Raw genomic sequence first — 13,289 nt, forward strand, 5'->3', positions numbered from 1 at the left:
CACTACAGGTGACTTCTGGGATCTCATGTGTTGCTTTGTAAATGGCAACGAGTGTTTATGAACAGTTACCTTATCTTTAAATAATTTGCCTGCTAATATCACAACACGCCCTTGTCTGCAAGCATTGCTGGCAACTGGTGGGGTTGAATATATTCTCTCTCGCACACACACACACACACACACACACTTTTTTTTTTCAAGTTTGGGTCTTTAAACAATGTATGTAAAGTGCTTTGTGAATGGTTTTTATTTTATAATTTATTGCTGCCATCAGTTTTCCCCCTTTAAAAGAAATGGATTAAGTGAATTTTAAATGAGTAAGAGTAGTTGTGCATGGTGTGTGTTATGGGGGAGACGGTTTAGAAAATAAAGCAGTTTTGCAATTCAGTTAATTCTGACTGACAAATTGGGCAGAAGAGGATTTTAATAATATTGGCAAGAGGGAAGAGACAATGACAGGCAGGAATTTGAGGGTGAAAAGGCAATGTTTAATAATAATAAATATAATAATAATTATTATTAAAGTGCTGTATTTAGCCTCCAGTTGGCCCCCATTCTGTGTAATGCTGTGTTCCCTGAACTCAGTAAGAGTTCTGGGTGTTCATCACCCACCCAGGATCAGGCGCTAAATAAGTTATACTTATGGCATGTCTTTGGGCCAAAACAAGTAGGATCTGATTCAACAAGGAATTTAAACACGTCTAATTTTTCAGCATGTGAATAATCCCAGGGGACTGATCAGAACTAAACTTTTAGAAGTGCACGGCGACTTACTTTTGGATGTTTTCCATGGCATAATTTAATATTTGTTTACTGTTTCTTGGAAGGGGGAAAAAACGAAGCCAGTGAATATAAGATGGAATGTTAAGCTGTATGGATGTCTGAGATAATCTAGCCCTACTGCTTTGGGAAAAAAAATATGAATGCCAAAAAAAAAAAGCTTTATGCCATGTGCACGTTATTTTGGTTAATTTAACTGGAAACTTTAATTTATGCATCCAATGAAGTGAGCTGTAGCTCACGAAGCTTATGCTCTAATAAATTTGTTAGTCTCTAAGATGCCACAAGTACTCCTTTCTTTTTGCGAATACAGACTAACACGGCTGCTACTCTGAACTTTTAATTTATAGAATTTAGCTGAACTGCTTTGGAAAAAACTCTTTAATGATTTCTAATAAGACTTGAATTTTCTCAAGCATAGCGATCCTTCCTAATACAGATAATAGCTATCGTTATCCTGATATTTATATCCAAACATATGTGGGCCCCAACTGATATTGGAGCCCAGTTGTGCGAGGTGCTGAACATACATACACAGTAAGAGACATTCCCTGCCCCGAAGAGCTTACATTCTAATAGACAAGACTGACAAAGGTGGGAGACAACAAGTATTTACCCCCCATCCCTCCCCGTGGTTACACAGAGACAGAAAGTTGTCATTCAGGACATCTGTGAGAGACTGGGATTTGAACCCAAAGCTCCTAAATCCCAGGCCAGAGAATGAGAACAAGGCCATACTTCCTCTTGATGAGGCATAGCCCCATGCTTGGAAGTATGGTGTCTGTATCGTTAGGGTGACAGCCCCTAACGAGCACCGTATAGAGAGATAAGAGCAGTGATGGGTATTTCTAAACAATTCCCTTTCTAATACCTACATTTCAATTCAATAAATATCTAGCTCTTAAAGGGATAAGTTCTTCTCTAAGTTATACCTCTGCAAATCCATTGACATAAATGGATTTACGTGGGTGTTAACTGAGGGCAGAATTTACCCTAGACTGGCATAAGAAATTGCTACCAGTTTTCCTTAAGGGATATCCAGTAAATAAAGTCACATCTTGGCTCCCGTTGCTAAGCTTGAGGGGCAGTATCATTTTATATACATTGCCTTTCCAGTGGGACAGGAATAAACAAATGAGTCTGAGTTTATCTGCATTCACTGTGTCCTAAGATTTGTCCTTAAATGCTAAATATAGAATTAGATATGATTATTATTTTAGCTATAATTTATAGCAGAGTAAGCATAGCTCATTGCAGATAAGAAATGGCACAAACAAGGTCACCATATTTTAAAGTGGATGACATGCTATGGCTTGTGCTGTTCCATCACTAAAATATGGGAGGGAAGACGGCTTGTTTGTATTGGAACACTAAATTCCTGGGGAATGGTGTGGACATAAGGGGAGAGGAGTCTTCTCCAAATAAGATAGAACAGAGCTGTTCCGACATCTGGAGAGAGAGTAATAGAGCTGTAAAGGAGCACAAGGTTTCATTACACTTTGTGGCATGCATCAAAATCTGCATTCATCAGGAATGCGGTACAATTCTGGGACCTTTCTGGTTGTTCTGGTATATGAGGTCACCCTGTTATCAAGAGGCAAGCTGACACTGCCTCTTCTGCTGTCTCATTTAGTTAGCTACTTGGTTTGGCCCATGACGGAATTTTGGAAAATAGGATTGGGGTTAGTCTCTTTCATTCTATCCTTTTTTATTATTTTGAACTAAACTAGGTCTAAAAAGACAATCATTCTACTTAAGGAAAGCAGTACTCCCCACTACATCCTTGTCTATGCCTAGAACCATGAAAATACAGAGAATATAAAGAGAGATTAGAATTAGTGGATATTCAAATGCCAATGTGAGTCTTGGGCACAGTAAACAGTTATTGTCTCGGGGAGAGTTCTTCCTCCCAGCTTGAAGGTTTCTGCAGACTGGATGTTGACTTTTAGGTTCTGCTCTTCGGTGCAAATGATGATTCAGGCAATTTCCTTTTACCTCCCACCATAGCATTTGCTATTGCTGCCAACTTTAACTTCTGTTTTGGCACAGGGATATGGTTCTTTTTTTTCAGTTCCTTACTCTGCTTTAGCACTTCATGTGGCTTGCACCCTCCCACAAGGCATTCCCCTGTTAGATTACTTTTTTGTTTTAAATTATTTCTCTTTTTTCTGGTGACCGATTCTTATCACAGCCTCAGATGTTTCCGATTTGACTTGAGATCCCTTATAGTTTTCCAAGTCCTTTCCCCATCAGGCAGGCACTAGACAATTAACTTTCAAAAGAAGAGTTACTGGTTCATATTTGTTTGCCAGATTTTTGTCTGCATGTGATTTTTTTTTTCCCCCTTATACCTACATATCTGGGCATGCATGCTTTCCTTTCCCCACCACCATAACTTAACTTTGGAAGTCTGTAAAATGTTCCATGTTTGGGAAGCCAACCTGAGTGTCATAGCTAAAAGCACACACTAGCTTAGGTCTCAGAGGGCATTAATATAATTTCAGTCAATCAGCTGCTCTATTTAAAAGTTCAAATGCAATTAGCTCTGAAAACACAAATAGTAGAAGTTTCAAGAGAATTCTAAAAGCAATTTACATAGGTGAGACAAATTATACTATTCAAATTTGATATTTTATTTAAAGAAACAAAGTTGAGTGTTAAGACTATCAGTAATTACAGGAAAATTTAAAGTTAAGTCCTATTCTGCACACCAGCTGACACTCCTACGAGTACAGTGGCTTCCATTAAACACATGAAAGTCCTGATCGAAGCTCAGTGAAGTCAAAGGGTTTTGGATCAGTCCCTCAATGAGTATAGGGGTAATGATTTGTTATTGGCCAACAAGCAAGATCTGAAGTTAGATTCCACTTCATGGTTCATCATGCCCTTTTTCTCTTCACCCACAGCAACCCACACAAAGTTACCAACTCTTACTGTTTTGTTAGTATCACGATATTTTGTAGTTTCCTTAAAGCTCTATTCTGGAGACATTAATTTATGTGAAAATGTCAGATTTCATTTTTAGTGTCTTGCCCTCATGATTGTGAAGAAAAGATTGAAAATGTAAGCACTAAGGGCTTGCAAACAAGCAGGCAAATATAAGAATTCAGATATATTTTTTTAAAATGTCATGATTTTAAAGACACGTATGACTTTCTGGGGCCTGATTCTTGATTTCTGAGTGCTTGAGGTTCACAATACTGCCTCACACTTCCATTTGCTCTGCCACTGTCCCCCATACATCCCTTCCAGATTTACACTATCCTCCTTGTGTTTGGCTTTCTGCTCTCTCTGCTAAACAAGAGGGGGTGGGGGCAAGGGCTGACATATGAGCACTAAGTACTTGTCTTTGCAAACTGTCACCAACTACTACATCAGTTTTTTAATTCATGCTTTGTTATTTTGGTACAAGACTGTGTCTGGGACAGTCTCTCATTTTGGATTAAGAATGCCTTTAATTACTTTTTTTTCACCCTTTTTAAAGCCATTTAAGCTAAATCAAATAAAAATTATATACAGACTGGCACTTTAATAATAGAGGTGTGAATTAAAACCAGATTTTTTATGTTGATGGCATTTTGTATGTAGGTTGGCGCAAGTTTACCCAGAGCGATTCTCCATGATTAGCTTCTATGGGTCCCAAAATACTTCCCTGTCCCTCCTACCTGCTGTAGAGATCCATACCCCCTTCCTGCTCTGTGCTGAGCTTCAACACTGCCTTAGTGTGATCTGTCATTCTGCTCTCCTGCTGAATTTGTGCGCTGTGATAAGCAATGAAGTATAGGCTGTCCTCTGAAACAACCTCAGGCTCTATTGTAGCTGTAGTGTGCTTGAATTCATTGAGCAGACAGACAGGCTGATGTCTAGGTTCCAGTGTGCATACAAACAGCTGGTTCCAAAGTCATTGTTACGGCAGGAGTGGGTTGCAAGAACAGGTTGCATAGCAGGTGGACTGGGGAAGAAGGGAGAGACAGAGTAAGAGGGGCTAAAAAAAAGACACACGCAACCCTCAGACGTCCCCTCTCCCAGCAGATCATTGTAAGAAAGGTGGCTTGGCTTTTGGCTTCCAGGAGCACTGCCCCTAGGAATTGCTGTAACAAATATCTAGTTTCAAAGTTATTGGAAGATAAGCTGGATGTATCTACAGGACATTTGCTTTTCATGCAGTTAGGAATGAATAAACTAGCTCTTGAAAAGCCTAGTTCTGAAAAGAGGATTCTACTTGTTGCATCTTGACAACAGTAATAATATGAAAATATCACATGGGCAGAATGGGTCCCAAATAACTCTGTTAACTGTTCACAACAAGCAAAGCCTAACTATTTAGATACCAGAAGTCTGGATGGTTTCTAGAACCTAGAACACAGTGCGCACCACTAGAGGGCTCACAAACTACGTAACAGGAAGCTATCTAATTTCTGGTTTCAGAGTAGCAGCCCTGTTAGTCTGTATCCGCAAAAAGAAAAGGAGTATTGTGGCACCTTAGAGACTAACAAATTTATTTGAGCATAAGCTTTCGTGAGCTACAGCTCACTTCAATCGGATGCATCGGATCTAATTTCTGTATGCTGAAACACCAATCTATTTTACTGAAAAGTAATGAAGCTAATGGATAGTTTTTTTCCCAAGCAATTTAGCATGATTGCTATAATTTTCAATCCGTTACAAGGATTTCCTGCATGACAGAGATTGTTGCTGTTGGATTAATGTAGGTATTCCAGTTCTCTTTCCTTTCCTTCTCCAACTCACCAGCTTCTCAACTAACAAATATCTGGAAGGGCCTCACAGAAAACAATAAAAATCTAGTAGCTTTCAGTGTGAACATTTTAGCTAGAAGGAATCATTGCTAATATATAATGGAAAACATGAAATCTTTTGTGTTATACTGCATTTAGAGTTACTGGTATGTAAAAAGTTTGATCTTTTTTTATACTTTCAGAGAAGTTGCCATATGATTTTTAGCTGGCACTTAAACTTTCAGAAAGCTTCCATAATTCTGCTGTTTAATAACACTTTCTTAAGTTTTGTTTGTTTAGATTTTGATCTAAATTAAACCCCACACCAGACAACATCCATCTGAAGTTCCTATCTTATGTTCACAAGCCAGTAAACAGGACTTAGAGCACATAAACCTTCCAAAGCAGTGTCACTTCTCCTTCCTCCCACCCTACCCACATCCTGGCTTCTTGGTATTCTTGGATTACCAGCTATGTGACGTATTCAAACTCACATCACGCTTCCCACAAGACAATTGACCTCATTTGAGACGCTTCAGAAAACCCCAGAATTTATTTGGTTATAAAACAATATTTTTAAAGCTAAGGTTACTAAAGTTAGGTTAAACTTCATTTTCCTCATGTTTTACATTTCTCTCTTCCCTTTTAGGTATTACATAGAATGGCTTTATGGATCTGGACATTAAGCATTTTGAGCTGTTTTTGTGTCAGCTGTGGATTCAAGGTTAAGAAACTGCATTTTGAAAGTCCCACAGAGTTAAACCACCTTACAGTGAATGATGATACCGGGACTGTCTATTTAGGAGCAGTAAATTACCTGCATCAACTTACCAAAAGACTTGAAGAAACAGATGTCTGTAGAAACGGGTCCAAAAATGGATAACAAAAAGTGCACTCCTCCCATTGAAAATCAGTGCAGTTCAGCAACAATGACTGACAATTTCAACAAGTTACTTTTGCTGGATAAACTAGAGAGAAAAAGTATTGTGGTGGGAGCCTTTTTAAGGGAATCTGTGCTATCAGGGAGCTGGAGAACATTGAAAATAACCTATTATGTGATAGCAGTGGGGAAAAGTCCTTTGTGGCAAGCAACGATGAGACTGTGTCAACTGTGGGACTAATCACCTCCCTGGACAAAAACGACTGCTGTTTGTTGGAAAAGGGAATGGACCAAATGATAATGGGATAATAATTAGTACTAGGCAGCTTTACAGTGAGGATGGAAAAGACATTTTTGAAACCTATACAGACTCTACAGTATTAAGTCAGTATATCACTCCTCAAACCGCAGCAGTTTGTGGCAGTCTTTGAACATGATAAATATGTTTATTTTATCTTTAATCAGCAGGAGAAACAGCCCCTTAATAACCGACACTAATTGCACGTACTGTGCAAAGGTGATGCTCACTACTATTCTTACTTTGAAAATGGACTTAGGCTGTCAAGATGATGATGGCACTTATGACATTGTCATTCTGTCTATGTCACAACCCCAGGAGAAAAGTTGGCTGAGAGCATAGCCCAACCGGGTACAGGAGAATAGTAGTGTTGGATCAGGTGACCAAAGTTGCTTCTTGCGCTCTTCAGCAAATTCAACAAAGACAATGGCTCTCTGAAATCAGCCATGTGGTATGTTTTCCTTGAGACAGCTCAATGAAAAGATGGAAGAATATCGGGAGGAATGCTCACTAAACCTATGCAAAACATGTTTGATAAACCCTTTTATCAGAAGCTTCATGTGGATTAATTACAGAGGTAAGGTGAACCTCACTGTAGGCTCTGCTTAAGACTTCTGTAATAGGAAATAAAATACAAGTAAATCTAATAAAGCATCTGATACTATGTAGCTGTTTGCTATATCGGGCAAGGCATAATCAGATCACGGGACTGGAAGTTGACGTGTGATTAAAATCAGATTGGAAATGAGATGCAATTTTTAAAGGATTTTATGGAGGGGGAGGGATAGCTCAGTGGTTATGAGCATTGGCGCTGCTAACTCAGGATTGTGAGTTCAATCCTTGAGGGGGCCACTTAGGGATCTGGGGCAAAAATTGGGATTGGTCCTGCTTTGAGCAGGGGGTTGGACTAGATGATCTCCTGAGGTCCCTTCCAACCCTGATATTCTATGATTCTAATTAGACATTCTCACCAAAGGAGAAGTGGTAAAGCCATTATCACTTGGAGCCTTTAAACTGATGTTGGATGTTTTCCTGAAAGGTCCAAGCTATTGCGCTCAGCAAAGTTATTTTATGCAGTAGGGAAGTATTCCCTCCGATGTAGAAATTATTGGGTGAAATTCCATAGCCGCGTGTAATGCATGAGATATAGATGATCATAGTGATGCTATCTGGCCTTAAAATCTATGAATTTTCAAATGCTATTTAAAAACCTTGAGACTGTTTGTTTTTTGGGGGCAACGGGGTGCTCTAGCATTTTTATTGTTGTTTTTCAACTGGACTCTAATTTTTGAGCATAAGGAGGTCTGCATATTTTTTCTCCCCAGGCCATGACCACCACGTTTTGGCCCAAAATACTTCCATATAATGGTGGTCCCCTTTACTTTCAGGTTTCAGAGTAGCAGCCGTGTTAGTCTGTATTCGCAAAAAGAAAAGCAGTACTTGTGGCACCTTAGAGACTAACAATTTATTAGAGCATAAGCTTTCTTGAGCTACAGCTCACTTCGTCGGATGCAAAAAGTTTTTTTTTTTTTTTCCACCAAATGCATCCGATGAAGTGAGCTGTAGCTCACAAAAGCTTATTCTCAAATAAATTTGTTAGTCCTCTAAGGTGCCACAAGTACTCCTTTTCTTTTAGAGGAAAAAAAATCCCTCTTCTAGAGGGTAGTCTCTCCAGGTCAGGGTTAAGTGCATTGGCAGGATGATGTGGGAAAGCTGCACAGCAGCTGCTATACTATACCTCTTCTGCCAACAGCACTAACTTGACAAACCAAAATCTGTTTTAAATATACCATGTTATAATGTGAGCAGGTCAGTCACATTTTTAAATGGTGGGTATTTTTGGTTCAACAAATACATAAAGCCTATTTATTTTATTGAACAAACCAGTTAGTTTTTAATATCTTTGTATAACTTCTTAAGGAAATAGAAACAAAGGTTTGATTTGGGTTTTTTTTCAATCTGAAACAGCTCCTACAAAGAGTGATGTATTGGACCAGTTGTAATTATCGATCTACTTTGCTGTTATCCTAAGGAGAAGAGCCATGCTTCTGCTTTTCTTCCTGTCCTTCAAAAAGATACAGAAACAGCTACAATCTCAACTAATCATCCTTGTGTACTGTTATATGTGATAATAGTGTTGCATTGTGCTCTGACTTAGGAGTTACTGATCTGAATATTTAACATCATTCTAAATCTCAATTCATTCTTAGGGTGCCAAGCAAAAATTTCCCTTGTGGTTCTGAACACTTACCATACCCTTTGGGAAGCAAAAATGGCATTTTTGTGAAGCCGCTGTTACAGAAAGAGGGGATGAATCTAACAGCAGTTACTGTGACAGTGGAAAATGGGCATATGGTGGCATTTTTAGGAACCTCGGATGGTAGAATTCTTAAGGTAATGTTTCCAAACATTTAAACACCTGGAACATGTTTAAAATGTTTCAAGTTGTGGCAGTAGCAGTGGTTCTCTATTAAAAGACAATAGCTTTTTAAAAGGTAAAGCAGAATGTTCAGGTGTAGATTCTTTCTGCTCTTCCCATTCTTCAATTTTAAAGAGGAGTAAATAGGCTATTTCTGAATTAGTTCTCCAGCTCCTCCAATGTGCGTTTTATTTAGTACTACACATGACATCATTTAAAGTAGTGGAAAAAAGAAGAAAAAATAACTCTTAGAAAACACAAACAGCACTAGGCTCTCTAACAATTAAACATACAATTGCAAATTATAACCTCCCTGCAGCACACACACACAAACAATGAATAAACTAGTCCTGCCAATAAATGAAAGCAGGAAAATATCCCTTTTAATTCTTCCTACCATCCCGTATATATACCCTTCAGCTTCCCCCAAAGTCCTGCCAAATGCATGGCTTTTGCAGCATGCCCAGGAAGGTCATCAGGTTTTGGCTATTTCAGACTGCATTCATTCATAAGGCATTAGTAAGAGCAATAAATAGTGTGCCTACCATATATATTTAATTAGCACTTCGTATGGTGAGCACAGCAAGATCTTTAGTCTTCTCTCCTTTCAAGGCCAGTTACTTTAAGTACAGTTCTTATAGCTGTAATTCTCCATTCTCATCCTATAATAATCTGGCCCTCCGGTATACTGTAGAAACCTGAAAGACAATATGAGGCTATAGACAAGGCTCTTGTAAATTGTGACTATAGGTTGTTGGCTTTTGGAGGAAGGGTGACCCTTCATTCATATAGTGTTATGGATCATCTTAACTTAGGAAGCCACGCAAAATGGTTTTGCTTGTATGTTATGATACCACATATCTCATATAGTTTGAAATTTGAGCAAACCCCATTAGATGATATAAGAGTAAATACCCAACATGAACGTGTTTCAGGTGCGAAGGCATGAAGTAGAGACTCTATTGACTGGTCTAAATAAGATAAGTTGGTTAAAAAATCAATACAAGTATGAAATGCATCGAATGAGTTTAGTTAAATTAGAATGTTTTCCCCAAACACAAAAATTTGAGAGACTCAAGTAAACACAGGATTTTCATTCAAAGTAAATTGAAATAATGAAATAGCAGCATTAAGCACCTGTCTTTTATTGAATAGGTGTTCCTGATGACTCCTGCAAATGAATACAGCTCTGTGACCATTGAAATAGACAAACCTGTAAAGAATGACCTTGTCCTTGATGCTAGCCAAGAGAACTTGTATGTGATGACCACAACCAAGGTACAGTATCTTGCTTTTTGGGAAGGTCTATAAAACTTGAGGTGTGCGACTATATCTGAAAAGATTATTATAATTCACAATTATTCTCATGAGCCTTCACATTTGGTATGATTTCAGCTTGCTCTCCATTTATGTCTATATACATGCCTTTGCAGCTAATGAGAGCACAGTTAGTAGTCAACAAATGAAAAATGTGTTCAGGGCATAAGGCAGAGCAGAGAGAAGGTGGCTACTGTCTTCAGCTCCTCTTTACTGTGCATTCATGCCAGCTGGGCAAGTGGAAGGTGGGTGACTGTAAAACCAAGGACAGAGGGTTTAAATCAAATTCCTGGTGTTGACAGTTCTCATGATTTTAATGGTGAGTCTCGTGATATTTGGTCTAAAAGTCCCAACTGCTGGAGTCAAAAGAGAATGTGAGAATATTAGCTTTCATTTAAAAAAAAAAAAGTTTCTGGTCCTCAAGGTACAGAGAAAAGCTTGAAAACGTGAAGCAAGGGCACCCTAAAGGCTGAAAAACAAAACAGTAAATTAAAAAACACCCAGATTATTATTTTTTTAAATTATCTTTAGGGGCCAGATGCATGTTTTTCGAACAGTTGAGGGTGGCAAATACTGTGTTCCAGGAGTCTCTGTACTGCTTGGGGCACAAGGAATCTAATCAGCAGTGGAGGAGCTGCCTCTATTATAGTGGGAACAGTCAGTTCTAAGCTAAGAGATTTCCCCCCCCTCTTGTCTGGCTGGTGGCGCTCCATAAGAGAAAATGGAGAACCAGTAGGGGGCAGGAAAGGATGCCAAATCTCTGGCAGTTCCTTCATAGCACCTGGCTACTACCTGCCTCCCCTTCCCCCCCTACCACCCCCCCACTTCTCTTGATGGTTGCTGGAGCAGCCAGCCTGGGGGCAAGAGATGTTGGTTTACCAAGCCCACCTGTATAGGCAGGGGAAGCCACTTTTGCCAGTCACTAACATCAACAGAATCACTGGGAGAGTGGGAGGTGAGGAACGTGCCAGAGGTACTAATGATGGGCAGAAGGCTGAGGTGAAGTGTAGTGCCACCAATGCTATGGGGAAGAATGGACACTGGATGGGTGACAAAAGGACTACAGTGGTGGGGAGGGGCAAAGAAGTGTCTATGGAAATATTATTCTCAAGATAAGGGCTTTAACATGAGATGCCAGAGGGGTAAATGAATCAGTTCAGTGAACGATAAAGTACGTATTGTGTAGACTAGATACTACAAAGGTAGTTGTTTTTCAGAAGATTGCAATATTTCAAAATCTGATTCCATTCTGATTCAAAACACACCCGTAAAATTTCAAACTTCTTTGTGAAAGGGAAAGGTGCCCAGGCTCTGGGCAGGCTGCCCAGAACCATGAAACCAGAAAGCCCTGGCATCCATGAGGGCTGTGGAGTAACCAGGCAGGCAAGGACGCAGGAAAACAACCAGGTTTCAAAAGTTGCATGGTAGGCTAGGTTCTGTCAGGTCCCTGCCTGGTTTCTGGAGAAACTCTGTCAAAAACTCTATACACTAGTCTCTGCAGGACATTTAAATTTCAACAAATCAGAAGATTCCATTGTAGTGTAGACTACAAATTCTGAATGCTGTGAATCTGTCTGTCTATACTCCAACGGGCGCTGTAATTCGGAGCTCATTTTAGCTTTTTCTAACTCACTAAAAATAGTGAGGATGCAATGGTACCGGCTTCAGTGTAGTCTAGCAAGACAGTAACATAGCCAGAGACCCATGCAGGCTTGTACAGCCCCAATCACCATGCACAGCCCATATTGCCTCACTGCTATTTTTAATAAGCTAACTAGATTACAGCTAGTGTGGGTACATCTACACAGCTGCAAATTGCACACCGCTTGTCGCAGGATAGACCTAGCCTTAGTTTTCTTCCATAAAATATGTACTCTGCTTAGATACTATTATTATTTAACAGTGGGTGCTGTATAAATGTGGAAGATGGAAGCATGTAATTCCATTAATCGCAATGAACAGTCATATCCTTTAACCTACTTTTATTAACTACATAACTTGACGGAGACTAAAAGGCTTAATAGCATGAAGAAATAAAACAGCATAATTGAAGGGAGGGGAAACAAATGTTGAAAATTGTACTTCTGTTCCTAGTGTACCATGTGGATATGGGGTCGGATGTTGATATGTCAGAGAATCTAGTGCAGAGTTGCAAATTTAAGACCAATTTAAACTAAAGTAAACAACTTAAGGACTCTATCCCTGTGCTGATACAAGTATTCAGTGATAACGGTAACTGTCAGATGCAGTAAACCTTGTCACTCAGAGATCAAGTGCTGGGTCCTATGTGGTTACCACAGCAGGACATTATAGCAGAGTGAAGGCAGACATACTAGGTAGTTTTGTGCTGGGAGATATTTTTGTGAATCTAATGTAAAACATTAGAACTGGCGGAAAGATGGTAAACAAACAAAAAGAGATTAAAGTCAGAGAATGAAAGAGTTTCCTGCTTTCCTGATTCACTTCTCCTCCCATCTGTTCAGTGTTTTCTTCTGTTGTATAAATAAGCAGTGAGTGGTTGGCGCAAATGTTTTTTTAAAGTCTAGCCCCCTCCCACCTGATTCCCAGAGCTCATGCAGAGATCAGGAAAAGTCCCCTGCAGCTTCACTGGGAAATTGGAAAAGACTGCATCACCTCTGCCATACCTATTTTGGTTTATTCAAAGTGTACAAATGGTAGGCTTCCAAATTTGGCATGGTAGCTAGCTCCCATTTGGGGACTAAAACAGCAGCCTGTGGCAGTTGCATATCATTATTCTTGGCTTGTTTCCTGTTTAGCTTTTACCAATCTCTTTGATTATAAGTGTCAGAAAATCTGTAAAATGAGCTTGTTTGCCTTTTAAAGCTGAATCTCACAATC

At 39.4% G+C, this 13,289-nt stretch overlaps 1 protein-coding gene and 1 long non-coding RNA gene across 3 annotated transcripts in view; one reads left to right on the top strand and one right to left on the bottom strand.

Annotated features, from left to right (window-relative positions):
* The window catches only part of LOC122456505, a 35,641-nt gene extending 31,609 nt beyond the window's left edge, over nt 1-4,032 (bottom strand). Inside the window, exons 1-2 of the long non-coding RNA XR_006275428.1 lie at nt 4,022-4,032; nt 2,724-2,732 (exon numbers count right to left, since the gene is read on the bottom strand). This is a non-coding gene — a long non-coding RNA (uncharacterized LOC122456505). The remainder of the gene's footprint in view (nt 1-2,723; nt 2,733-4,021) is intronic.
* PLXNB2 (plexin B2) overlaps nt 1-13,289 on the top strand; it is a 362,828-nt gene that overhangs the window by 255,957 nt on the left and 93,582 nt on the right. For both annotated transcript variants that reach the window (XM_043495909.1, XM_043495912.1), the window contains 3 exons: nt 6,166-7,271; nt 8,905-9,088; nt 10,269-10,391. In XM_043495909.1, coding sequence (XP_043351844.1) covers nt 9,005-9,088; nt 10,269-10,391 — 207 coding nt within the window. In that variant the 5' untranslated portion in view covers nt 6,166-7,271; nt 8,905-9,004. The remainder of the gene's footprint in view (nt 1-6,165; nt 7,272-8,904; nt 9,089-10,268; nt 10,392-13,289) is intronic.

This window comes from Dermochelys coriacea, chromosome 1, assembly GCF_009764565.3.
Source record: "Dermochelys coriacea isolate rDerCor1 chromosome 1, rDerCor1.pri.v4, whole genome shotgun sequence".
Taxonomy (NCBI): Eukaryota; Metazoa; Chordata; order Testudines; family Dermochelyidae; genus Dermochelys; species Dermochelys coriacea.